Here is a 27,476-nt window from a genome sequence, read left to right as displayed (position 1 = left end):
TGAGACCAGCTGCACCCGTGGCTGTCTACAGGGTCCTGTGAGGAGACATGGGTGGTCTAGGCCAGTGGGTTTTTGTGTCTTGTTCTGTTTTGTTTTTCTTTAAGAAACTGCTGTGTTGAAGCTGGGGGATCTCTTCTCCAGTAGCCAGATTCCCGATCCTCTCACTTTGCTCTCCACCTGATGTGGTCTCCTAGCGGAGTCCAATAGGCAAGAATCGAGATGTCTGAACAGGTTTTGACAAATGGTGAAAATGATGGGGATGACACTGAACCACAGAAGGCTAAAGGGCGTGCTGAGTTCTAGCTTGGACGTGAAGATGATGAGGTCAGGAAGGGACAAAGAAAGAGCAAGCAAACTGAGGTTTGGAGCACGACCTTCAACTGTCCCCAACCCCACTGGCAGATTGCGGGATGTCGTTGTGTACACTTGACCCATCCAGCTCCTGGCTCATGGTCACATGTGTATTTCATTCATTGTCTTTATAATACTATGAACATTACTGATAGAAATCAGAGAAGGTCTCAGTTAATGGAAAGAATCCATGTTCTCAGATTGGAAGGCGATATGGTCAAGATGGCATACTCCGCAAATGTCTCTACAGATTCATTGTGATCCTTGTCATGAACCCTAGCTGGTTTGTCTGCCTGTCCACCTGTCTGCCTGCCTGCCTTCTTCCCTTCCCTTTCCCTCCCTCCCTCTGTCGCTCCCAGCCACACTCCTTCCTTCCTTCCTTTCTTTCTTTCTTTCTTTCTTTCTTTTTTTTTTAGAGATTGACAAGCTGATCCTAACAATCCATTTGGGAATACAAGGGACCCAGAATGGCCAACGTAATTATGATTAAGAGAAAGACCAAAGTTGGAGGACTCAAGTTTTGCAATTTCAAGACTGCTTCACGCAACTGCAGTAAACAAGACAACATAGTACTGGCATAAGGATGGGCAGACAGATTGATGTAATAGAAAAAAAAAAAAAAGAATAGAAAGTACGGAAATAAACCTCACATTTGCTGTCAGCTGATTTTGTGCAAAGCCTTAGATATGGCACCAAAAGCATGAGTGAAGAAAGAAAATATAGATAACTTGAACATCATCAGAAAGAAAAACTCTTATGCTGAAAATCAAACCATCAAGAAAACGAAAAAACAACCCTTGGCATGAGAGAAAATATTTGCAAATTAAGTCCTTGGTAAGGGACTTGTATCTAGAATATATGAAGAGCTCTTCTCACTCAATAACAAAAAAACAAGCCAGTTCAGAAATGGGCAAATGATATGAATAGATATTTTTTGAAGAAGGTACATACATGGTGAATAAGCACAGGAAAAAATGTTCAAGATTATCACCATTAGGGAAAATGCAAATCAAAGCCGCAGGGACATACTTCCTCACACCCACTAGGATGGCTATAATACAAAAGATAATAACAAGTGTTGGTAAAAATGTAGAGAAGTGCAAACACTTATATACTGCCGATGGGAATGGAAAGCCAGTTCCTGGAAGTATTAAATACAGAGTTACCATATGACCCAGGAATTCTGCTCTGAGTTGTATATGCCCAGGGGAAACGGAAATATACATCCATACAAAAACTCATACATAAATATTCACTGTAGTGTTATTCACATAGCCAAAAAGTAGAAGCAACCCAGATGCCCGCCAGTGGACAAAAGGATAAACAAAATGTGGTCTATCTGTACAATGGACTAATATTCAGCCGTTAAAAGGAACGAAGTACTGATTTATGGTACAGAAAGGATGACCCTTGGAGACATCATGCTAAGTGACAGAAGCCAGATGCAAAGGAACCCAAACCCCACATACTATATGATTTTGTCTACTTATAATGTCCAGAATAGACATCTTTGTAGAGAGAGAAAGATTAGTGGGTGTAAGAGGCTGCAGGAAATGTGCAGTGACTGTTAGAGGTCTGAGATTTCTTTCATGGGGGGAGGGTAGTGATCCAAATGTTCTAGGTTTAGGTTGTGCTGATGGTTGCGCAACTCTGTGAATAGACCACTGAATCCGTCAACGTTAAGTGGGTTAATTTTATGGTATGTGAACTATATTTCAAAGAGCTGTCTAAGGAAAGCTTCTTACAGGTGTCAACCAAAAATTGTGTTTGTTCCAAAAGATAGCCTGGTTAGGTGAGTAGGTAAAATAACAAAAAGCAAGGCTGTCTTATAGAGACTCTTCTATAGCTAAACATACATGTGTAGGCTTAAGATTTTATTCAATGTCAATATAAGGACCGATGTCCATTTGGAAGAAAGTTGTACATAGGATGTGAGGGTGATCTGGCTGTGACATCTGTCACCCCACTGGTCGCTGGGGTTGATTCAGGCTGTCCGCCTGGCTAGCTGGGTATCCCCGTCCTCCCTCACAGCTCCATGCGTGTCTCTCCTGAAGCTGCCTGCCTGATCCAAGAAGATGACCTTGCTCCATAGAGGAGGAACAAGGTTGCTGGGTCAAGGGCATGCAAATAGCTGCTCTCCCTTGCTGGAGCCTCTCGAGGTTCCTTTATAACAGAACGTAGAGCAGTCAAGCTTCCAAGACTCCAGACACATCCAATGAGGGGCTGCATGTGGGGGTCTGGGTCCCTTTAAAAAGAAAAGAAAAGGGGCGCCTGGGTGGCTCCATGGGTTAAGCGTCTGCCTTCGGCTCAGGTCATGATCTCGGGGTCCTGGGATAGAGTCCCACATCGGGCTCTCTGCTCAGCAGGGAGCCTGCTTCCTCCTCTTTCTCTCTGCCTGCCTCTCTGCCTGCTTGTGGTCTCTCTCTTTCTCTCTCCCTCTCTCTCTCTGTCAAATAAATAAATAAAATCTTTTAAAAAATGAAAAGAAAAGGGGCGCCTGGGTGGCTCAGTGGGTTAAAGCCTCTGCCTTAGGCGCAGGTCGTGATCTCAGGGTCCTGGGATCGAGCCCCGCATTGGTCTCTCTGCTCAGCGGGAGCCTGCTTCCTCCTCTCTCTCTGCCTGCCTCTCTGCCTACTTGTGATCTCTGTCTGTCAAATGAATGGGATCTTTAAAGAAAAGAAAAGAAAAAAGAAAAATTATGTAGTATTTAAAGAATTCAACTGTATTGCCATTATTCACCTTGCTTAGGGAAAGTAAATCAGTAAGCAGGATTTTACTGGCTTAGAAAACTCAAGAAGGCACAGTTGGATACAGTGGCTCAGGGAACTTCACCAGGACCCTCCTGTCTCTTCATCGCTCAACCAGCACCTCCCTGTAGAAGCAAGGTGGCCCCCATTAGCTTCCATAATTGCAGCCCCTGTTGTCAGAGCCAGTCTTCTCCCAAAATTGATACGCAGAAATCATTCTCTTTCCCAGAAACAAATAAAACAAAAATATGATATAGTGAAAAAAGATCCCATTCCAAGTAGCGACACAATGTAAACATGTAATTGAAGACATTATTGATGAAGTCACTATGTGGAACCAGCGTAGGAGCACGAAATGACAAGGAGGTGCAGGAACAATGAGAGATACGAAATGACATTGACACATCTTTTGCTTTCGGATGGGAAGTCTCCATGTTGGAAAGGCACCCACGTTGTTCAAATTAACCTGCGGTACAAGGTACTTCCCCGTCACGTCCCCAAAAGGAGTTTTTGTGGACATTGGACAATCTTATGGAATTCGACTAGATTATTTCCAAGTTCACCTGAATGAACGAGTCTAAGAGAATGGCTCAGAACATATTATTGACAATAAAGCTCACGAAGAAGGGATTTACTCTCTCGGGATGGATCAAAGATTGAAGTGTACCAAATGAAAGAAAACTGTGAATGACCAGAGTACCTCAACACAGAGGGGGCCTTCATATACATAAAGGAAACCAAGAAAGACAAGGGAAAAGAAAGACAACTTTGCTCTGTGAAAGTGAATGTTTTCTGTGTGACAAAAGAAGTTGCAATAAGTAAAATTAAAAAGGAACAGAGACCCTTGGGAGAAATACAGCAATGGAGTGATCTGCTGGTTGAGGCTTCTGGTATGTGATCCTTAAGAAAGGAGCCTGGGACGATGCGTGATTTTTTTTTTTTTTGAAGGCTTTATTGATTGATTAATTTTGAGGGAGCAGGTGGAGGGGCAGAGGGAGAGGGAGAATCCTCAGGCAGACTCTGTGCTTGAGCTCAGAGCCCAATGAAGGGCTCGATCTCATGATCCCCAAACCAGAACCTGAGCTGAAACTGAAGGTCAGATGCTCAACCCACTGAGGCACCACACCAGGCGCCCCAGACAACGTTTGATTTAAAAATCCCGGTTCTACCACCGCCCACTTGCATTTCCATCTCGCAAAACAGCAACCGTATCTACCGTATCTACTGTTGCTATGTGGGTTAAGTGAAACAAGACATGTTTGTTCTTGTGGTTTCTCCATATACACACCTGAGGCTCTTACGAGCTAAAAGGAAAACAGGAAGAATAAGCCAATGGGAAATGGGCAAAGAACACAGGCGGGGATTCAGAGACCAGATGGTGACAATGTGCACGGCTTGTCCCCAGGTGCTCTTGAATTTGTTAGTGTGAGGGGAAATTCATTCAACCTCTATAGGAAGGAAATTTGGCCCCCAGCGTTTAGAATACGTTCGTGTTTATAGTACACCGCTAAGATCATTCATCGCTACTCCAGCAGCTGCCAGGTAACCCCAAATGCCACACCCTCACAAACGCGTGTTTATAATATAAAACACTCCAGAACACCTGAATGTTTATTTCAAAGACTCTACGAAATGCGTAGGTATCTGCGCATTGAAACTGACAATCTAGAGTGTCGGGGGTAGGGGCCCCCATGGAGGTGACCCCTGGCAGGTAGAGCCGAGAGGCTGAGGCTCCCTTTGTCCCTTGCCTTTCCAGGGCTTTCTGTATCGGGCCCTGGGCTTCACGCTGGCCACAGGCCTGGAGGCCAACAAGGTGGAGGTGCTGCTGCTGGAGCTGTTGTACAAGACAGACTATGGCAATGACTTTGACCGGGAGGTGAGGGGGCCCTGCAGCCCCTTCCTGTGCAGCAGACTCCTCTGACCCTAGGGGGTTATGGCATGCTTGAGTGTGCGTGAGTGCACGCGTGCCTGTGTGTCTACTGGTGTGTGTGTGTGTGCCATGTGTATACGTATGCGCAGGGGTGGGGGTCCTCCTGTGGCCTCAGCCCCCCGCCCTCGCTCCAGCCAGCCGGGTCTCCCTGCAGGGCGTGATTCTGTGCTTTGGCCTGTGTGCCCGCGGCCAGGTGAAGACAGTGCTGAACGTGCTCCATGACTTCGAGGAGAGGATCCAGGAGTCGGAGCAGTCTTGGCAGATCGGCGCTTGGCGGGTGAGTCACCCTCGCTCCCCAGTCCAGTCTCTGGGGGCCTCATAGACCAGTGCCTTCAGCACTCAGCCGAGGTCCTTGCTGGGTCTCAAGACCAAACTGCCCTCAGAATCAGCCCCTCCCACAAAGCCCTTGGATAATCTAAAGAACACGAGGTGGGCCTTTTCAGGACCCAGACACTACAAAGCGAAGCCCGATGTGGGCTCCTCAGAGCAGCGGCGAGTCTCCCTCTGGGTGCTGGAGGGGATGCAGGGTCCCAGGCCTCACACAAGACCAGTAGAGCTGAAGAAGCTGCTCATGTAGAGCTCAGTGGTCTCTTCGGTCATGCTGGGAGCTCGGCCTCAGTGAATCAGTGTACTGGGGTGGAGGGGCTGTCAGGCCCACGGTCCTTAGGAGAGGACGCTGCAGCTTGTCGGAGGACATGCCGCTGGCCGCGGGGAAGCCGTGGGCTGGCCTCTGGAGGCTGCCCCTCTCTGCCACAGGACACAGAGCCCCAGGCACCCCTGCCCACCCTCCATGATGGGTTTGGTGGCCCTACAACACCTCATCCCAAGCTTCTTCCCACTGGATTCTTGATATCACGAGAGACCATGGCCCAGAGCAAGAGCCTGGCAGGTGAAGCTATGAAGGAGTGTACAGGTGGCCTCTGTTTAGCCGTGTCCCCACAGACCACCTGCTCCCAGTGAATGGGTGCTGCTGGCATCTTGCTGGACTGAATCCTCTGTGGGGGTGGGTCCTGGTGTGAGTGGTTCCCACTGCGTCCCCAGTGCCTGGCAAATAGTAGGTGCTCAATAAAGGTACATCGAATGAATGAGTAGATGAATGAGCATTTCAGGCAACCGGAAAGCCATTTCTGCTGACTCTACGGCTCCTTTGGCCACATGACCAGAGACCGTCCACGTGCAGCCACGGTGGCCCTGCTCCCTCTCAGAAGGGCAAGTTGAGCAGACCCCCCCGCCCTTCCCTCATGCATATCCAGTGGTTCTTCCTCTTTTCACTGGGCTCGCAGAAGGACCACCCCTGGAGGCGGGAGACAGTGAAGAGCGCCCTCATGGTGATGTACAGCTGCGTGGCCTCGTACTGTCACCCCCAGCTGCTCCTCACCCACGTGGACAACCCCATCACAGCTAAGATCATTCATCACTACTCCAGCAGCTGCCAGGTAACCCCACGTGCCACACCCCCACATCTGAGCCAGTCGGGCAGAGTCTCCTGCTTCACTATCTGAGCACCCATCCCCACCCAGCAGACAGCCAGGAGTCCCACCCAACTCCCAGCTTTTGGGAAACCCATTGCCTCAAACTGTGCTGTTCTCTGGTGTGGAGGGAAGTTGGGGGAGGGCGGGCAGCCTTCCCCCACAATGCTGGTGGGCAGGTGAGTGTTGGTCCCAGAAGTCACAGGATAGACCCCCCCGCCTTCCCAGCCTCACTCACTCCCTCTGCCCCCTCCCCTCCTGACATCTGACCGAAGCCCTTTAACAAGGGATAAGAAGTGGGAATGTCCTCAGGGAGGCAGAGAGACTTGCTGCTTTCTTGGAAGGGCAAGGAGGCAGAAACACAGAATAAAGCAAAAATTGTTTCATTATTGTTTTTAAAACTGTGGCCATAAAATCTGCCATGGTAATCATGCTTCTGCGGAATTAAGGACATTCACGTTGCTGTGTGACTGTCCCCAGCAGCTGTCTGCAGAGCTCTTCATCTTATTGGAATGGAAAAGCACCTGTTGACCATATGCTCATGCTGTCCTCCCCGGTCCCTGGCAACCCACACTCCCTGTCTCTAAAAGTTCAGCACCCCAGGAATCTTATGGAACTGCGCTCACACAGTATTTGCCTTTTTGTGACTGGCTTGTTTCATTTAGCATAACATCCTCAAAGCTCATCCATGTTGTAAAAGCAGAAACAATTTTATCTCAACTTCTTTTGTCTCTGTGGCAACACACATGGTTCGGGGTCCTTGGCCAGGGAAGATGCCCACAGACGGTCATAGCTGTCCTTCGACACAGGTGTCGGGGGCCGGAGGGAGGTGGTGTTTTCAGAGGGCGCCAGAGTGCTGTGCCTTGTCTGGCCCCTGGCTGGCCTTCTGGCCATACGGCAGAAGCTCAGTTAAGGGAGCTGAAGGACAGAATAGGCCTGCCATCGTTCAGATGTCTCTGAGACATCTCTGGACGTCTCTTCTTTGGCATGGAGGGAGGGTCCTTCCCGATGAGGGCTGTGGCTTGGGGTCTTTGGGCTCACTCACAACCTGCTCCAACCTTCTCTCTTCTTGGTCTGGGAACAGGACACCTGTCTCAAAATGGCCTTCATGAAGAGTGTGGTGCAGGTCACCACTGCCATCAAAAACATCAAGGACCTGGAAGACTTTCAATTTGCCCAGAAGATGACTCTTACTGGCATTATAATTGTAAGCTGGGTAGGGGGCTTCCTTGGTGTTGGGCGGTTTTTGGGTCTAACTGCTGGCCAGCTTCTCCTTGGTCAGAGGTTTGCAGAGCTCCTCAGGGCATCTGAGGAACAAGGGGGCTGCAGGGTTCCTGAAGCCCCTCCCTGTCTCCATTCTGCTTCGATCCCCCTGTAAGGTTCTGAGTGTGACATTTGTCTCTCTGACAAAGGGTGTGATGGCCAGGAATCTGGTGGTGCCCAAAGGTGGCTGGTTCAGGGCTGGGGGACAGAGGTTCACTGGCTCTGCCCTTCTGTGGCCCCTGTGTTTCTCCACAGGAGGGACTTAGGGGGCAGGTTCAGCCGCAGACAGGTCTTAAAAGCTTTTTTTGCACAGAGCTTCAGTGAGTTCTAGAATACGTCAGCTGCCCGAGGGCTAGAAGCCTTGGTGGAGGCGATGGAGGTACAGGCAGCCACTGCCCTTCAGCCCCAGACCTCCCCCCTCCCTTCCAAGGTTGCGGCTCCTAGAAAATATGCCCCTGCGTCGGAAGCCAGCCCCGAGGGAAGCGAGGTGTGGGTGGAACAGGAGGCCCCGAGGAGGGAGGGAACCTCCAGCTCCCGCTCTGGGCCAGAATCTGTCCATGTGCCACTTCACACCAGGCAGCCACAGCCCCATGAAACAGACCTGGTTTTACACATAATGGCTCAGGCAGGGGAAGTCCTTTGCCCAAGGACACACAGCAAGGAGGCGGCAGGCCTGAGCGAGAAGCCCCCAGGCCTGTCTAGAGCCCCACTCCTTCCCACACCAGATTTGGCTGCCTCCCCTAAAATGCTAACAGTCATGTGATCCTTTAAAAGGGAGAACATTGTAGGGGGTGTCTGCACCCTGTACAGTGCTAGGCCCCGGGCACCAGCCTGAGGGGTGCCGCTGCCCCCATGCTCACTGTCCTCACCGGGCGGGCTCTGGACGTTTAATTCAGGACCCTGCTGTGCCCGGCAGGCCACCATCAAGGCAGAGCCCATCGACAGCCTGGTGTCTCCTGTGCGGACCATGGCCATGGAGGCCCTCTCACACCTAAGGTGAGCTGGGCCTCTGTTCTGGCCCCAGGTGTCTCGGAGGGTGGGGCCAAAGACTGAGACCACCCCTCAGTGTTCCTTGAGGGGGAGGGTCGCCCCTACTTGGCCTCTCTGCCTCTGTAGCAGGGGCTTTGGGGGCAGCACTTGGGGCAGTGGGCTGCCCTAGGACATGGGGTCTGCTTCCATCAGGTCTTTTTCCTAATTCTCAGCAGTAGTTCAAGTTGGGCTCTTCTCCTGGGTTGGAAGGTGACTGGCTGTTCTTCAGTCCATTAGGGGGTATTTTGAGCAAGAAATCGCATAATGACACTCAATAGGATAGCAGGGAGATGGCATCCTTTTAGTTGGGTCGGGTGGAGTCGAGGAATTTATTGATTGATACAGCACTGATATAGTTAATACAAAGTGATACAAACTACAATACAAAGTGATATAATATCCCAGGTTTGCCTTCCTGGAGTGCTCCCACTGAGTGCTTCCCACTGGCAGGGAAGGGGGAAGAAGTTGCGTAGCGTTAGTATTTGAATGGGCTGGGTGGTCTCTGGGAATTCTGCACCTGTGGGGGGCAGATGCATTATTTAGGCTCATAGCAGAAATATCTGTTGTGGCCCCCCCACCCTTCCCCCCACCCCGTGCCCTTAAGAGTCAGCACATAGGCAGATTTTAAGTAAATTTCATGAACATCTCTTTGGGGCCTCAGCGGTAAGGTGAGTGTATACAGAAGGAATTACAGGTCAGAGCTGAGTGGTTTGGATGAATAAAAAGAACAAAACTCGGGGCGCCTGGGTGGCTCAGTGGATTAAGCTGCTGCCTTCGGCTCAGGTCATGATCTCAGGGTCCTGGGATCGGGTCCCACATCGAGCTCTCTGCTCGGCAGGGAGCTTGCTTCCCTCTCTCTCTCTCTCTGGCTGCCTCTCTGTCTACTTGTGATTTCTCTCTGTCAAATAAATAAATCTTAAAAAAAAAAAAAAAAGAACAAAACTCTAAGACCAGAAAAAGGGGGGGGCTACTGACAAGATACAATTTTGTCGATATGACAGGGGTGATCAGAACGTGCTGGCTTCTGCCACAAAATAGCAGGATTTGTGTAGGAGCTGGAAGCTCCCAGCAGGACAAAATACAGCACCTCTTTGCAGGGCAGGAGTTTAAAGTTAAGTGGAATGGTGGTTCCCAATCCTGGAGGCACAACCGAGTGAACTGGGGACCTGTGAAACATACCAATACCCTGACTCCACCCTGGACCTTTCAGTAAGGATCCCTGGACCCCAGATGTGGCCCTTGGGCACCTCAGAGCTTCTGTAGGTGGCCCCAGTATGCACCTAGGCTTGAGAACTATTGATGACAGGATAGGAGAAGAATGAGTTGGCATGCTTCAAGCAACCAGCTACCACCCCTGAAAGTTCACTAAAGCTCAGATGGCTGGGCTCCATTTGGAATTCTTGATTCAGTAGCTCTGATGTAGGGCCAGAGAGTTTGCATTTCTAAGAAGCTCCAAGGTGCTTCTGGTCTGGCTGGTGCAGTTATTACTTGAAAACCCTTGGGCCAGGGTCAGCTTGGGAGGTGGAGTCTGGGGTTATGGCCAGGGAGGAGCAAGGAAAGATTTCTGAGCAGGAGAAGGACAGGCTCAGAGCAGGCCATCAAGTCGGAGAGCTAGCCTTGGGCCTCTGGGTCTCTCCATCAATCACAGACACAGTCACTGGATTCTGGTGGCTGGGTAGATCCAGGGCCCCTCCTGCTATCCTATTGAGTGGGGAAGAATGCATGCCTGCACCCCCAACCAGGGAGGCTAACCTCTCCCTCTTTCTGTGACAGGCCTCTGCATCCTGGACTGTGCAGTGGGGGTGGCACGGTCTCAACTACCCTCTGACCTCTCCTCTTGTCACTGCTTTCCTTAGCACCCTGAAGCCATTCTACTCCACCGAGGAAAGCAATGAGCTGATGGATATCAGTATTCATTCTGTAATTTCTCTCCAACCCCCAGCAGAGGATAATGAGTCCATTCAGGTATGTCCCTCTGAGCCACCTCATTTTCTGGGTTAGGACTTGAAAGTTTACAATAACTCGGGCAGTGCTGAGAGCCCACCATCCTGAACCACCTGTGAGTGGTTAAAGGCAGCAAAGTGCAGTGGGCCTTATTAGTTAGTGTAAGGTAATGTTAGCTGCTGTAACAGCTAAACCCTAAAATCTCCATGATCTAACAAGAAGAAAGTTTATTTCTTTTCAGGTAAAGTCCAGTTGGCAGTGGGGGTGGAGATGGAGCTGCTTCTTTGGGGGAACCTGGCTAATAGAAGCCTGACTATCTTCAGTGTGTGGCTCAAGGTCCCTTGTGAGTACTGATATCCACCCTGGAGAGGAAGAGAAAAGAATATGGAGGATTTATGAGCCATGCTTCTCACTTTGATTGGCCAGGACATAATCACATGGTATGCCTAGATTAAAGAGTTTCTGGGAAATGCAGTTCCTGACTGGATGGCTGTTTCCCAGCAATAATGTGGAGAAGGAGGACAGACCTTTTGCGGACAGGTAGCCATCTCAGCCTTAAGGTCCTGGTCCTGGATGAGGAGTCAGAAGAACTGGACTCTGGGGGTTCAGTTTCCTCCTTTGTAAAATGGGTTCTTCTTCAGAGATTGTCTCATATGTCACATGAGACTATAGGTATAAATGACCCAGTCGGAGCAGAAGTAAAAGGGTGATTTTCAGACCACCTCATACTTCTCAACCGTGGCATGGATCATTGCAGAGTCGTGGTGGGTGGCTGCGCACACCCCCTCATTGCTGCCCGGTGCTCCCCTCTCTTGGCCATAGACCCTGTATGCGAATGCGAAGCATGCCTTGGAGCAGTTGATGGAGGGTCTTATGCAGAGGCAGCTGGACCCCAAGGGGCTGCAGGAGATGGTACACGTGAGTTCCTCGGTAGAGGGCCAGGAACTAGGGATGGCCACCCCTCTCAGAGAGCTGGCGTGAGGTCCAGAGTCTGTGGAAAACAGGGGTATGTGTTAAGATTGCTTCAATAATTTTATTTTAGTAAAATTTCAGTATACTATAAAGTTGCAAGAATAGAACAAAGAACTCCTATGTACCCTTCATCCAGGGTCACAGTTCTTAATAGTTTGTTCCATTTTCTTTTCCTCTCATCCTCTTCCCTTCTTTTTCTTATTTTACACACACACACTTCTTTTTTTTTTTTTTTAAGATTTTATTTATTTATTTGTCAGGCATAGAGGGAGAGCGAGCGAGTGAGCACAGGCAGACAGAGAGGCAGGCAGAGGCAGAGGGAGAAGCAGGCTCCCTGCCGAGCAAGGAGCCCCATGCGGGACTCGATCCCAGGACGCTGGGATCATGACCTGAGCTGAAGGCAGCCGCTCAACCAACTGAGCCACCCAGGCGTCCCAACACACACACACTTCTTGAAGCATGGAAAGTTAGTTGCAGACATCAAGAATAAGAACACCTCACCTTCGTGTATAACAGTGCAATGATTAAATCAGGAATTGTAATGTTGATACAATGCTATATTCTAATCTCTGGCTAATATTCAAATTTCATGAATTGTCCCAGTAATATCCTTTATAGTGACTTTTCCCAATCCAGGATCTAAGCTGGGTTACACAGTGCATTTACTTCCATGTCTCTGTAATCTCCTTAAATCTGGAACAATTCCTCAGTTTTCTTTTATTTTCCACAATCTTGGCATTTTTGAAAGGTATGGCTAGTTGCTTTTTAATTGGGCCATTTGCTTTCTTATTATTGAGTTTTCAGAGGTTTTATGTATTCTGAATACAAGTCCTTGACAGATACATGATTTACAAATATTTCCCCCCAGTCTGTGACTTGTGTTTCCATTTATTTCATGTATCTTTTGAAGAACAGAAGTTTTAGAATGTTGACAAAGTCTAATTTACCCTTTGTTTTCTTTTATGGATCACAGTTTTGACGTTCTAAGAAATCTGTGCCTAACCTAAGGTCACAAAGATTCTTTTTTAAGAGATTGTAGTTTCAGGTTTAACAAGAAATTCTAGGATATATTTTGAGTTAAGTTTTGTATGTGTTGTGAGGTATGGATCAAAGTTTGTTTCTTTGTTTGTTTATGTACAGACAACCAGTTGTACCAGTACTATTTATTGGAAAGACTTTTCTTCATTGAATTATCCTTGAGTCTTTGTCAAAAATCAACTGACCATGTCCTTGTGGGTCTATTGCTGTCATTTCTTCTGTTTCATTGATGTATTGGTCTATCTTTACACCAGTGTCATCCCATCTTGATTACTGTAACATTACAATAAGTCTTGTGATCAGGAGCAGATAGTATGAGTTTACTGATTGCTTTTGCTGCTGTATCCTACAAATATTCATATATTGTATTCTCCTTTTGTTTCCATTCAAAGTACATTTTACTTTCTCTTCTGATTTCTTCTTTAACCCATGGGTTTAGAACTTCCCAATGGTTGAAGATTTTCCAGAGGTCTTCCTGTTTTTGATTCTCAACTTAAAGCCAGTGTGGTCTGAGGACACACTTTGTATAATCTGAATCCTTTTAAATCAACCCAGACTTAGTTGTTTGCACAGTATGGTCTATCTTGGAGAGTGTTCTGTGTGCATGTGTGTACTGTGTTGGATGGAGTGTTCATAAGTATCAGGCCAAGTTCGTTGGTAGCGCTGTTCAAATTTTTCCTGTCTTTCCTGATTTTCTGTCTTCTTCCGTGAGTTTCTAAAAGAGGTACTGAAATCTCTGACTCTTGCTGTGGATTTGTTTCTTTCTTCTTCAGTTGTAGTAGTTTTGCTTCATGTGTTGTTAAGCTCTGTTACTATGCACAAGAACATCTAGGCCCTGGAGTGCAAGGCAGGCTATGCTCTTGGACTTTGACCTGCAGGCAAACATTTGGAGTAGCGCCAAAGACAGCAGCCAGGCGCCATCTTGGTGAGGATAGTGGGGATACCCTTTCTGCCCACAGCTTCATGTCCCTCATGAGGGTTCCTGGAATGAGAACCAGAAGTATCCAGAGCCTCCCAACACTCCTGAAAGTCAGACTTTGAGTGGAGAGATCAGGCAACCAATAGTTGGCCAGGAAAAGCTGGCCTTGGGGCTTTAATTGTCCATTCTGTGTTCTGGGCTCTTACTCATAGCTTCTGGAAAAGTGGATCTTGTCAGAGAAAGAAGGGGAGCGGGAGAAGGCCATGAATCTCCATCTTCATCTCATGCAGATCTACGTGCAAAGCATCGGTGTCTGTGTGAGTCCCTGGGCCCCTGATCCCCTAGCCTATGGCTCTGGTACCCACAAAAAAGTTTCTGTCTCTTTTTATGAGAAGAGGGAACACTTCTGAAATCAAATTCTGTTCCCTGAAGAGTCCCTTGGAAAGAGGCTCTCTTGTTTGGGAATGACAGAGGAGGCCCCATGAGGAACTAGCCCTGAGCTCTGGGCTGCAAGAGAGGGACAGGCCGTGGCTCAGCATGGATCCAAGTCTAGTGGGGCCTGAGGCTCATTCAGCAGTGAGGGCCCTGTTTAAGAAGAAGAACACACACTTATGAATATCCCATTGGTTACAAAAGTGACTATCTACTCAGTAAACTACTATGAAATTACAAGTTCTACAAAGTTTGGCAAGTGCTGTAAACATCACGAAACTTGGGAAAGCAATGAGGTGTTTTTGTTGATTAACTCTCTGACCTGGCTCAATGAGACATCTCTTGGTTCCTTTGTTGGCCTCATGCTCTTTGATGGCTTGGCTTTCAGTGATGGCATGGGGAGGATGGGGTCCCTGGGGCATGGGGTCTGGGGTCTGGGGATGGCCTCAGGTCAGGGGACTGGTGCATGGTGAGAACAAGATGAGGTGCACCCCTGGTGGTCTGGAGGCAGCATTCAGGTGGAGGTCTGAGCCCCACAAAGAGAGGCCAGGCCCTAGACTCATGCTAGGTTTGGGGCCAAACACTGTGCTGAAGGCATCGTCTGGATTCTCCGGAATGATTCTCCACATCTCCTGGAAGAGGAAGCACTGTGATTTTCTCCCCTTTACAGATGAGGAACATGAGGGTGTGAGACTCAGAACACTGCCAGGTAACAGAGCTAGTGAGCTGGGGAGGCCAGATTTGAGCCCAGGGCTCAGTTACAGGAACAGGGCAGGTGTGCTGATACGGAACCTGGGCCTACAGCCAGAGGGCCAAGTCCTGAGCCAGACTCCTCCAGTCCTGGCCTGCCTGCTGAGTCTCTAGGGGCCCCACTGGGGTGTTTTCCAGCAGGGTTCACTCTCTCTGGCTTCCAGTGATGCTGCCCCTGGGCAGCACCAGGTGTGTGTGTGAGTGGACACAGCCTTGAAGTCTCCTGTCCCTCAGATCCCCCTGAAGCTGGGGCAGTTTGGCACGCTGGTTGGACTCATCGCCCCTTGTACCTGTGACTCCCACAGAAGAACCCGCATGGCCTCCATGAGTGTCCTGGCCAGCCTGCTGGACCTTCATGGTATGGGGAGGGTGAGAAATCAGGACATTGAGGTTGAGGGGGAGGTCTGACAGCAGGGGTGTCAGCCGTGGGACTATCCTGGGGGGGAGCATGGCCTCTCTGTGTAAACAAACAAGGGTGATCAGTAGAGATGGTGGAGAGGGTGCAGAGCTCGCTCAGAAACCATGGAAGTTTCTAGAAGGAGAGGCTCACTGGTTTGGCACAGCTCACTGAGGGCATGTCCTGTGTACTAAGGGACCTCACTGGGAAAAGATCAGCTCACAGATACCAAGGACACAGAAGTGGCCAGAGATGAGCTGAGAGGTGAATGCAGGATGGTAACCTTCAAAGGGAGAGACCTCGCCTCTGGCTTGGTGGCTGGTGGCTTCCTGAAAAGCAGGCATTTGAGCTGTGTGTAGAGGTGGTTTGGAGGGAAAGGACAATGAGAGCAAAGACAAGAAGGGATGGAATGTCCAAAAACTGAAGTGTGGTTCAGGCCTGCAGAGCCAGGTAGCCCTATGGGCCAGGCCAGGAGGCCACCCCGATGTGGCCTGTGGATGGGCCCTTTGTCCTTCTAATCTAAAATCATATTTTAGATCTAATGTCTAAATCTAGTGTCTAAAATTATATTCCCAATAGCAAGCCAGACCTGCTCCTCATGGGGCCCTTCCAAGGAGCTGGAGCTTGCAAAATGTAAGGAGGATCTCCAGAGCTTGGATGTGGAGAAGATTTTCAGTGCGTCTTCTAGGATTGCCAAGGTGATGAGCTGGGAAGGAGGGGTGGGCTCCTGGGCTGCACTCTGGCCCCCGGACCATCTCTGGGGCATGGGACTTGGCTCATTCTGGCCAGGCAGCCTTCCTCTTTCTCTGGAGGTTACAGTCCCCGTGGATTTTGGTCCAACTCATGCCCTCTGTACCTAAAGGACCTACAATATGAAAGATCTCTACCGTGGTGCCTGGCATGTAGTAGGTACTTAATAGGCCCTGCCTACCACTGGGGGAGGAGGGGCCCAAAGGGAATTAAACACAGAGCCTTGCACAGATACCACACACCGGCACACTAAGGGCTGAATGCCCAGAGCCACACAAACTCGGCAGAGGGGCTGAGTGACTTCTGCCTTGGGGATGGGGGCGGGGCAGAGACAGCTTTCTGAAGCAGGGGGCTTATGGGCGGTGGGAGGATGCTTCAGGGTGATTGGCTCAGGGTGCACTTCGAGTGAGGGCTGCAGGGCAGTAGAGACAGGATGGGGAACGTTTGGGGGGAGCTTCCTGAGCAGGGTTCATTGGGGTGGGCGGTGCCAGGGGAGAGAGGTGTAGGAGAGTTTGGGGGCACATGCCAGAAGCCTTGGAAAGCCAAGCTGAGCTCTGAGTCTTTGAGGTAGAGGAGTGACGTCCCAAGAAGGTTGGCGATTGGGCTGGTGTGAGATGCTGGGCAAGGATGTGGGGAGGAAGCCCTTGCAGTGGTCTGAGAGACAGTGGAGGCCTTGGGCTGGGCTGTGGTGTGAGGCAGAAGAACGGGGGTTGTCAGTGGTGACGGGCTGGGGCAAAGAGCTGGATCCCAGCTGTGGTCTGCTCTGGTCCTAGGTGGCTTGCATGCAATTTAACTGCGATGAGGTGGTCTCACTCATCCAGAAGCTCTGTGAGAACATCGGGGCCATGGACCTACAGCACGATAAGGCCTCCGTCACCTGGATAGGCACCTTCCTCCAGATGCGGGCCAAGGAGCTGGAGGACAAGGTGGCAGAGCTGTGGCTGGGCCACTTAGGGTGTGGTGCTGTCCAGTATACCCAGGCTAGAGGGACAAGCAAGGGCTCAGCACGCTTGCTGAGAAGGGCTTCCTAAACCCTTGGTTGTTTGGAGGAGGAAGACACGTGGGAGGTGGCCCCGTTAGTAAGTAGACAGTGGACTAGAGGCCCGTGGCCATTTTTTTGGAGCGTACTTCCTTCCATACAGAAAACCTGATCAAATCTAGGAACAGACCAAAGGATGCGCTGGGGATGGGGTGTGCAGGCAGCGGGTGTGCGAGGGCAGCGGGCCATGGGCGTCTAGGCTGTGCCGGTGATGCCCGCCCCTCCCCAGGTGGCCGAGATCCTGGGTGCCGTCTTGGTCCAGCTGCCCGTGGTGGATCACCTGGAGGTGCGGCGCCCCCTCATCGAGGGCACCCTCCTGCTGGCGCACTACCACCAGGAGACCGTCCTCACGGCGCTCCTGAGACAACCCCTGCCTATGGAGAGGTGGGTGCCCTGTCCAGGGAGCCACATTCCCCTTCGCACCCCAGATCAGGCCCCCCTCACCACCACGGATATGTCCCGGAGGGCAGGGCCCTCGAGCAGCACCGGGAACAAACCGGGGCTGGGCCCGACCCCCTCCCTGCAGCTCCTGTTGGGGATGTACGGCCTCGGGGAACCATGGACCGGCAGCCCCAGTGTCACATTTCCCTTCTCTGGAGCTGGAGTCAGATCCTGTGGCTTCTCACATGTCCTGGTCATCCCCTTAGGACTCTACCCACAGCAGCCCTTCCATTCCCTGCAGAGGTCAGATCTCTGGGCCCCCTCCCAAGTCTGGGCTTCCTCAGGATACACCGAGAACGTGATCACCAAGACCTGAGCAGGCCTCTGGATGAGCTCCACTCTGTCCCTCTTCCCTTCCACATGCGGCCCTGAGAGGGGAAGTCCAGGTGCCCCTTAGGTGGCCTCCTGTTAAAGCACCCCACCCCACCCCCCGCTTCTTGGGGTGATCTGCAGACTGCTGAGTTTCTGGGTCTCTGTCACCGTGTCACACAGGCAGTCCGTGGGACCTCACCGGGCTGGGGGAGTGTGTTTGGGATGGGGCCAGGACTCCGTAGGGAGGGCACAGAAAGGGGTGGGCAGCTGTCCCCAGGTCAGCTGAGGCTGCAGAGCAAAGGAAGAGCCTTGAGACTGTTGGGGGAGGGAGAGGCAGCAGACCTCACTCATTGTGCTGGGACACAAGCAGAGAGGCTGCACGTCAGGAACCTCAAGGGCTGCCCCATGTGAAATGCAGGCCTGGCTCTGCTTTCTCATCAGAAGGGAGGACAGTGTGGATTGCTTGATGTGGGGGGGTTAGTGGCTTTCAGAGCGGCGCTGGGGTGGGGGACAGAATGCTGCGTGGCCTCCGTCAGGCTGGTGGTCTTGGTGGCCGGGTGGCGCTGGCTGTCACTGCATTGGTTAGCTCCCACTGTGTAACACATTGACCTGAGCTTGGGGGCTCAGAGCAAGCCCTGTCCTCACCTGACAGCATCTGTGGCTGGGGGTCCATGGCCAGGGCCCTGGGCACGGTGGACCTGGGGACTTGGCTTCCCCAGGCTCCTGTGGTTGTTTCTTGCTGTTGCAGGGTGAGGTCCTGCTTTTTTGTTTCCTTACACCCTGATGGCTTCTTTATGAGAAGTGGTTGCTGGTGAGCTCATGGGCCCACCTTCCATTTGGTTCCTGCCAGCAGGTGCCCCCCACAGGTCCCCCCGAAAAAACTCTACTCCCTGCCCTTGTGCATTTGGTTTTGTGGATTCGCAGAGGCTGGACACACCTGTCCTTGCTCGATTTGATCTCAGTGGACTTGGGTCTTTGGCCCTTCAGACCCCCCAGCCTCCCACTCCCCTGTACCTATGCACATGGGGCTCATGAGGTCACTGTCCCGCAGACTGTCCCTTCTCAGCAGAGCCACAGGCCTGGGCTTGGGGATTGGGGTGCCACTTCAAACTGCCCTCTGGCCCCTAACCGCTACAGGCCCCCCTTCCTCTTCTGTGGGCCACGGAGCTGAAAACACCTTCCTCAAGGGTGTGTTGGGAGGGGGAGGGGCTGCTTAGGACCAGTGGGATGAACTGGGTAGTTGGCAGCTGTTGCTGGATGTATATATATGAAGGCATCACATAGGAGGCTGGGTGGGGACCTCTGAGGTCACCCGGCAGTGGGGCCGCAGGGTCCGAGGGTGCCGGGGCAGAGGAAGGGAAGTGAGCGTGGAGTCACAGACCTGGGCCATGCCCTCCGCTTCCCTGAGGTCCAGGCACCAGAGTCTAACCCCTATGCAGAGGGCTGCCTGGGGGGCCAAAGGCTCTTAACCTGCCAGGACCCAAGGCGGGGTCCCACAGTCCTTCTCTCCTGTCTTTGGTTAGCCACCTGACAGAGGTGTGGCTGGCTGTGGCCGAGAACGTGCCCTTCTCCAGGACAATGCTCCATGGGCTGATGGGCCGGCTGCAGGTGAGGTTCACCCCCAGGGCCAACCCCACGTCCAAGGCAGACATCTGGCGCCTGGCCGCAGTGGATCCGCTGATGGTGAGTCATAGGGGCAGACCCCAGGGCCCTTTCGGGGCTCCGAGGAGGAGCCCTGACACCTCGACCTCCCTACAGACCCTGTGCGCCATCCACCTCCTGATCCAGAAGACGGACATGGACGACAAGCTCTTGGATCTCTTCCCAGACCTTGTCTACACCCTCCTGCTGCAGCTCAGCAGCAACCAGGGACCAGAGGCTGCATCGCCTGTCCTGAAGACGTGGAGACTGGTCCACACAGGGACGTTGCCCGAAGAGATCAACCTGCACAGGTGCTCTCGGGGGGAGGGGGAGGGGGGTGCAGGGCAGTGGGCCTGAGCTGGACGCTGCCTCTGTGAAGTCAAGGATCCCAAGAGTCACCTCTACCAAGAGGCTTTGTGGTCTTCTCCTGGTGGAGAGAAGTTTCTGGAAACAGATCTTACAACCCTCCCTCCCATCAGCCCAACACAGTGTGGTTTTCATTGTTTGCAGACCCACTCTCTCATGTGATTGCCCTTAGCTCCTTGAGCTGGGCCCAATAGGCGCGGGAACCCCCATTCCTCTGTCCTGGGTACAGTGTTTGCCCTCCACGGGGCAGCTTCATCAGGCTAGCGTCCCACCTTCTTCCAGGATCACGATCAAGTGCATGCAGCTGTTGTTCAGAAGACTCAGCAGTGAGCAGCTGGTTCACAGCCTGGAGGAGCAGGGTGTGTGGGCCCTCCTGCAGAGCAGCTCCACGTTCCTGCAAGGCGTGGGCCTGCTGGCCAGGTGGGCACCCCTCCTCCCAGGCCTGGGCCGCGGGACTCACAGGGCCACTGCCTTCTTGCTGGAAGGTCTAGATTACAGTGGAGTGCTGGCTTCTGAGGGACTGCCAAGTTGACCCATGTTACAGACTCTGGGATGACAGCAAGTAGGGCGAAGGAATCTTTGCTTCAAAACAGGAGACGTGAGGTCAGAGGCAGGGTAGAGCTCCCTCAAGGCCACACCAGGATTCCAAGCTGGGCCAGAGTGAGAGCTACTTCCTGGGACCTGGTCACTCCTGAGTGGCCCTCATTCTGGTCCCTTTGTATAAAAAAATCATGAAAAGTTGGTACTCTAGCGACATCCTGACCAAACCTCCCCTGGTGAGGAGGGGAGGCTCGGAGAGGTTAAAGGATGTGTCCCTGGGTGTGCACCCCCAGAACAGCTGTGCAGGGCAGCGACTGAGAGGACCTCCCCGCCCCTTGGCTGCATTCCCCCTGCAGGGGGTGCCTGCGGAGCGTGGAGGGGTATAGGCAGCGGCTGGCGGAGCTGGTGCTCAGAGGCATGGACTCGGATGTCCTCAGCTGTCGCGTCAGCAGCACGGCGGTCTGTGTGGAGGTGAGGCTCGGGGCATGGAGGGCCGGGCGAGCTGGGGCGGGCTGCTGCTTCCCCCAACTCCCTACCCTGGCTCCTCTCAGGGAAAGGAGCCCAGGCTCTGAGGGGCATCTGAGACAAGGGGCAGGCGACTGTCCAACCCCCACCAGGGACATGGGTGAGTCAGGGTGTGTGCACTGTGGGGAAAGGGGTCCCGAGACCTGGGGTGCACAGCGAAGAGAGGTGTGCTGTGCTGAGTGCCGACATCACCCAGGGGTCCAGAGGAGGGCACCTTGGCTCTTGCTGGGGTCGATGGTGCTGGGTAAGATCTTATAGGAAGGGCTTGACGAGGTTTTGCCAGGCAGGAAAGCCAGGGACGGGGGTGACGGCCCCTGGGCCCCAGCGGCCCTCCCGAGCAACTGAGGCTCTTATAGCATCCTGAGGGAATTGGCCAGAAAACTTTCAGGAAAACTTGTGTTGGCTGCATGATTCCCAATAGGGCTTAGGAGCCAACATCCTCCTAGTATGGGGTCGGCAAACATTTTCTGTAAAGAGGGCCATTTTGGGGCCACCAATTTGGTGTTTAGTTTTCTTTAGGTTTATTTAACATGTGCATACTTGTGCACATGCACACACACACACACACACACACACACACACATGCGTGCCAGAGACGTCCCTCTTGGCCCAAGGTCCTGACACCTTGAGTGCTGGGCTGGCTGTGACTTTCTGGGTCCCCGACGAATGAAGTTTGTGCTGCTGCTGGGACCCAGGGGCCCGGGCTCTGGCTTGTGAGAGCTGCTCTGTCAGGTCAACCGAGCAAAGTATTCCTATAGGTCACCCTTCTGAGGCTTTCCCCACATATTTCCTTAAGGAGCCTCGCCACAGCCCTGTGAGACAGGCTCTGGTGTCAGCCCCTTCTCGCGGGTGGGGAGGCTGAGCTCAGAGGGGTTCTAAGCGACTGGCCAGGGGCCTCCACTGGCAGGCAGGAGGAGCCGGGGTTGGTCCTAGGCAGCTGGGGCTCCAGGTCCTCTCCTATTCACAGACACTGCTCTGTGCATTGGATCTAGTCCCACGTCCTGTCTTGTGGCTGAGAAAGGAGCCCACAAGGTGCACAGCGGTCACAAAGTTCTCTTTTCTAGTTCATGAGTGACCCGGTTCTGTACCAGGAGAAGCTGTTGAAACCCACAGTGTTAACGCTAGAGAAGGGCGCGGACCAGGAGGACGAGGCTCTGAGGGTGCTCTCGCTGCGTGCCCTCGGCAACATGGCCCTTGGTGCCCCCAAGAAGGTGCTGCTCCTGACCCTGAGCCCAGGGGCCCGGTGTGCAGGGCCTGGTGGGCTGAGGGTCCGGTGTTGGCAGACCAGGCGGGGACTGAAGCTCCTCGCCATCCCCCCTTCCCCCAGGTGAGGCAGTACCGGAAGCTTTTGCTGGAGAAATGTCTGGACTCCTTGCGGGAGCCTGTGAACTCCAGTGTGGCCTCCGAGGGCATGGAGGCCCTGGCCAAGATCCTGGCTGAGCTCCGAGAGGGGGACCTGGGGTCCTCATTCAGCATCATCTGCGAGCAGTGCAGGGCCTTCTTTGACAACGTGAGTCTAGACGATCACCTAGCTGGCCCCTGGCATTCCGGGTATGGGGGGCGGTGTTCCCCAAATGCCTCCTCAGCCAACATCTGAACCCTTCTTCTCCTGTGGGACAGAAGGGGCTACAGGTCTGCCTGTGCCCACGCATCCATTAGCTGATGGTGGGATCTTGTGAAAGACACCAGAAACCCTTGCTCTAGGACTCATGGGACCCCTCCCCTCCTGTTAGGGTGTGAGCTTCTCCCCAGAATTCCTTACAGCCTACAGATGTTCTTTGGGCCCCTGCTGGGTGGCGGTGTGCCCTCACCTCTGACACAGCCCTCCTCTGGGCAAGACTAGGTCACAGGCCCCAGAATGGCACCCGGTCCCAAGAGCCCTGCAGGTGAGCCTCCATCCTGGTGGAATGTCTCAGAAGCCTTTGCAGGGGCCAAGGTGACTGGAAGGGTCCACAGAGAGCAGCTGGGGCTTTGCTGGGCTTCTTGCTTCCCGAATTTAAGGACTTGCTTGTGCATCTCGGCCATAGGAGAGCGAGCTGTTGCGTTTGAAAGCCTTCGTCCTGTTCGGGAAGCTGGCGAAGGTGGTCAGGATTTCCAAGAAGCACTTCTTCAAGGAGGAAGTGAAGAAAGCTTGGATCACCCTCATGCTGCACTGCCAGGACCCCTGCTCAGATGCAGCCCAGGTCAGACACACCCTCCTCTCTGGGTCCCAAAGTGTGGGGACCTCTGGCCCCCAAAGGAGAATGTGCGAGGGGGTCTCTCCCTTGCCTCTCTCCATCAACCCCTTTCCTCATGCCAGGCTGGGGAGGGGGCCGTTCAGATGACCCGTAGACTAGCTTACGGAGGTGTCTCCGCTCAGTAGGGGCACATGGCGTAGCTTTCTTCTCCGGTGGCTGCCTGCCAGCATCCTCTGCCCCATCTGCCTTCTCTTCCAGTGGATTCTACAGTTTGATATCCTGTGATGACTCACACCCTTAAAACAGAAGCTTAAAACTCACCTTAAATCCCTCCTCAGTGGCTCCCTGTGGGGCAGGCTGGAGCTGGGGCTACTGGGGGCAGTGAGGGGAGGGGTGCCTGCCCTGGCCCTGCATACCGAGGTTCTCCTCCCTATGGAGGCCCAGCTCCCCTGCTGCTTCAAGCTCCTCCCACAGCTCCTGCCCATCTGATGGCTGACTCTCACCCCCTGCAGGCTCCTGACCCTCACCTCTGTCTTCTCTCTCCTCACCTTCCTGTGTGGACTGGGGGGGAGCGGGGAGGGGGCTGAGCCGAGGGGTCGTTCTTCCGTCTCCCAGTGAGCTGCGGTGTACCCAGCTGCTCATGCTCAATTAGCACCTTGGCCTCCGGTTCTGGGGTCCCAAGAATCCTGTGGGGGTCCATGCAGGGCAGGGTGGCGTGGTGGCACCCATAGGTCGGGGAGGGCATCACTCCCGCCTCTTGCTCTACCTCGGGGATCCTGATAACGCAGGCCACCTGCTGTCACCTCTCAGAGGTGCTTTCCTCACAAATCCATCACTGGCTCACACTGTTGTAAGTTGTCGCAGCAACAGTCGTGTGGGGGGCGTGCTTCCGGGAAGGCACACTTAGGAAGGGGACCGGAGGGTTTAAGGAAGGAACAGCCAAGAGGGCCGGAGCAGGAGGACCACGTGGCCTGGTCCCAGGCACACTGCTGCCACTCCTGTCCCTGGGGAATAGATAGCCCGGCCTCGCCCTGCCCCCCAGTCTCCAGTGGCCCGTCCCCGCTGGAGGCTGGAGGCCAGAGGCCAGGGGCCTGGTTGTTGCAGTGCTCAGAGAGGGTCTGGGGCTGAGAAAGCTCATCCTGGTGCTACCGGTCCCTGCCAGGCTCCTGACCCCAGTGTCCTGGAGGGGCAGGTCCCAGTCTGGGCTGCTGAGGCTGCATCTGTCTCCAGGGCTTTTTCCCTAAATGCACACCAGACACTGTATAGGGTGGCAGGGATCTGGTCCCAGGTCCCCTTCTGTGGCCTCCTGAGGCTTTTCCGGGGCTGCCCACTGGCCTATCGGTGGAACGTCAGCCCTGTCATCCACCGCCCCACCCCCAGACCATGGGAGTCCCCTTGGTCTGCCTGACACCCTTCCTCCATCCTCTGCCTGGTGTCTCTCCAGGCCTGTATGGCCACCATGTTTCAGTGTGTGCACTTCTGGGGCTGGAAGGCCCTGGAAAGCAGCTCGGGCCAAAGGGACAGCAGTGAGGCTGGTGGGATGACTGTTTTCCAGACAACGTTGTGCTCCATCCTGGTGAGGAAGCTGAGGGCCATGGGTCTGTTGGAGGTTGGGTGCCCTGGGGTTTGGGGCTTAGGGTTGCAGCTGCCACAGACTTCTGTCCTGTGAGCCTGTGCTCACCTCACACATATGAAACGTCAAGACCAGCACCGTCCAACAGAGGCAGAATGCAATCCATACATTTTCTGGTAGCTATGTTAAGAAAAATGAAAGAGGTGAAACCAAATTGAATAATAGATTTTATTTAACCCAGCGGATCCAAACCATTGTCATTTCAACATGTAGTCAATGTATAAAGTATTAATGTGATATTTTACGCTTTTGAGTTACTGTCATCAAAATGCAGGAAGCTCTTCATATTTAATTCAGACTGGGCACATTTCAAGTGCCCCAGGGCCATATGTGGCCAGCGGCCACGGTAGTGGACAACCGCTCCATTTGTAGACAATATCGTCTCTTCTCTGGGTCAGACAGAATGTAACAGAGGTCTGAAGGTCCTTATGTCGTCCAGCTGCTAGTCTGCTGTGTGATGCTGGGGTGGGCACTTGCCTTCTCTGGGAAGACCCTTGCACATCAGACAGATGGGAACACACTCTGAGCAGATGATCTCTAGGATCTCATCCTCCCTGGTTCTGTTCACCCCTCGTCTTTTGCAGACTCAGAAAAAACCTGCCGTGCTCTATAACTTCTTACTAGAAACAATGACCTACATCAATAGTAACTTGTCAAGGATCCGGATTGCTGCCTGCAACCTGGCAGGTGGGTGAGCGTGTCTCCTGATGTGGGAGGGGCATTGAGGGCCAGACCTGAGCCAGGGAGCAGGGTAGGGGACAGACTCTGGTGGAAGTCCCCTTCTCTGTGTCCTCTCCCACGTAGCTTCACACCTGCCTGTTTCTCTATTAAGCATCTTCAGCGGAGTGCTAAACAGTTATCTCAAAAGGCAAAACAGACTCTCTTGCTGACCCAGTATTTGCGTGATGAGCATTTTGCTGGCTCTCGTTTTAGGAATTATTATGAAGCAGATGTCTGCACACCATCTGAGAAAACTGGACTTCCCAGCATTAAGGAATTGTAAGTAATGGAGACTTAATCATACTGAGTGCACTAACCTCATTTGGGGAGCTTAGAGAATCCGCCCAGGGAAGAGCCAGGCGACCCTTCCCTTGTATAATCAGGGCACAGAGGGCTGCATGAGCCTGCGAAGGGCTCTCCAGGAAGACAACAAGTTGGGTGTGGAGTCCTTTCGTGCCTTCTGCCAGCCTCCCCATTACAAATATTTACAAAATGTTTCCACCCTGACTCCTTCAACAGATCCACAGGGCGCCCAGGTTCTGTGGGTGATCTTTCTGTCCCTGGTGGAGAAGCAGCCGAAGGCTCAGATGGGGGACATGTGTGCAGGCACAGCTCCACCTGCTGTCGTCTGGCTGCAAACACAGGGGTCCCCCTTCTGCAGCCCGCATGAGCCCCATACTGTACAGGAGGTCTGGTTAGGGGAGCTTCTACCAGCTTGGGGGCCCAGCCTCACTGGTTCCTGATTCTCTCCTGTCTGTGCTCACTCTCAGCTCTCCAGGAGCTACAGCTCGACTCGGACCCCGAGGTCCGCAGGGCAGCCTTGGAGACTCTCAAAATCTTGGATACGTGTAGCCAGCAGCCGCTTTTGTCTTCCCCAGGAGGATTTTGCTAGACGGTTCGAATATAAAGTATAAACTGCCCCCTCGGAGTGACAAACCACAGCCGGACTGCAGCGAGGCAAAACATTTTTAATTTAGTTTGTTAAGAAAAACATCGTTCTAAAATCGTCAGCGTCCCTTTTTTCCCTCCCCTTGAAATAAAGCTCCATTACCGTTGGGAGTGCAGATTTCTGATTGTAAGGTGACAACATCTCAGAGCCAAGGCAGCAGGGCAGAGGGAGAATTTAGTCCCCACGATTCCCCGGAGTGTGAGTGTCTGAATCCAGTCTGAAAGCCAGGCAGTGAGGGGAGGCAGCCTGCTGTCCAGCCTCTGCCCCACCAGACCTGACCCTTGAAGGGAAAAGAGGCGTCTGCGCAGGGACCATGATAGGCAGCTGACTAAGGAGGGCTGCAGCCAGGGTGCAGAGGTGTGGGGAGTGGCCACCTCATCTGGGGGTGACGGGGGGGGGGGTGTCTTGGGGAAGTGACACCGCATCAGGCTTGCCCTCACTCTTCCCACGATGGAGCCTGACGGGACAGGCTGGGACAGGGACACAGCAGAGCCTGGAACAGAACTTGGCTGAGGCTCAAAAAGGAGAAATGATCGCCACATCCAAGGACGAGGCAGGGGAGAGAGGTGAGCAGGGGAAGGTTTCGGGACGCTCACGCCGGCAGCAGAGTCTCCTGAGCAGTAAGAGTGGGACTGCGGGCTGTTTCAACATGACTGCCCAGGGCAGTCAACACCCTGGGCCCACTGGTGGGAGGGGGCTGTGGGTCAGGGCAGAGAACCATCCGTGTGTGCAAGCCTTCCTGGACAGTGGTTTTCCGGTTGTTTGGTGGCTCCCGTGGGATAGATCGTGACGGTGTTTCCTGCTAAGTGCTGAGAAGCTCTCGATGTTAACAGACCCAAATGCCACCGATTAGGGCAGCATCAGACATGTCACTTGGGGCAGGTGTGGAGGAAAGAGCTTTGGTGGCATACAACCAGGCTTTATCCCCTTCGTGCCTGCACAGAACATCTCTAGAAAGTTTGTGGACCTAAATTAGAAAAGCAAAGATGCATGATGAAAGAGTATTTTTAATCCTGAGACTAGGGTTTCTCTAAGAAGTTAACAGCAGATGCCAGAAAAAAATAAAGGGTTAGGCTATCTGACTGTTAAAATGTAACTTCTTTACAGTAAGGTGCCATGGAGTTAAATGACACATCACAGAC

General features: G+C 52.9%; 1 protein-coding gene across 2 annotated transcripts in view; it reads left to right on the top strand.

Moving 5' to 3' along the window:
• MROH2A (maestro heat like repeat family member 2A) overlaps positions 1-26,441 on the top strand; it is a 44,466-nt gene extending 18,025 nt beyond the window's left edge. For both annotated transcript variants that reach the window (XM_082689075.1, XM_082689076.1), the window contains exons 20-42: positions 4,855-4,974; positions 5,183-5,305; positions 6,312-6,464; positions 7,582-7,704; positions 8,677-8,756; positions 10,646-10,754; positions 11,556-11,651; positions 13,875-13,979; positions 15,079-15,202; positions 15,821-15,939; positions 16,765-16,917; positions 17,260-17,414; positions 19,307-19,466; positions 19,542-19,735; positions 20,073-20,210; positions 20,687-20,801; positions 21,920-22,066; positions 22,183-22,365; positions 22,883-23,038; positions 24,477-24,608; positions 25,250-25,352; positions 25,599-25,664; positions 26,156-26,441. In XM_082689075.1, the coding sequence (XP_082545201.1) occupies positions 4,855-4,974; positions 5,183-5,305; positions 6,312-6,464; positions 7,582-7,704; positions 8,677-8,756; positions 10,646-10,754; positions 11,556-11,651; positions 13,875-13,979; positions 15,079-15,202; positions 15,821-15,939; positions 16,765-16,917; positions 17,260-17,414; positions 19,307-19,466; positions 19,542-19,735; positions 20,073-20,210; positions 20,687-20,801; positions 21,920-22,066; positions 22,183-22,365; positions 22,883-23,038; positions 24,477-24,608; positions 25,250-25,352; positions 25,599-25,664; positions 26,156-26,277 (2,976 nt within the window). In that variant the 3' untranslated portion in view covers positions 26,278-26,441. The remainder of the gene's footprint in view (positions 1-4,854; positions 4,975-5,182; positions 5,306-6,311; positions 6,465-7,581; positions 7,705-8,676; positions 8,757-10,645; positions 10,755-11,555; positions 11,652-13,874; positions 13,980-15,078; positions 15,203-15,820; positions 15,940-16,764; positions 16,918-17,259; positions 17,415-19,306; positions 19,467-19,541; positions 19,736-20,072; positions 20,211-20,686; positions 20,802-21,919; positions 22,067-22,182; positions 22,366-22,882; positions 23,039-24,476; positions 24,609-25,249; positions 25,353-25,598; positions 25,665-26,155) is intronic.
• Positions 26,442-27,476: the final 1,035 nt, after the last annotated feature.

Source organism: Mustela nivalis, assembly GCF_964662115.1.
Source record: "Mustela nivalis genome assembly, chromosome: 11".
Classification (NCBI taxonomy): Eukaryota; Metazoa; Chordata; class Mammalia; order Carnivora; family Mustelidae; genus Mustela; species Mustela nivalis.
Note: the sequence above shows the minus strand (reverse complement) of the source record. Positions and strands in the feature narration are given on the sequence as shown.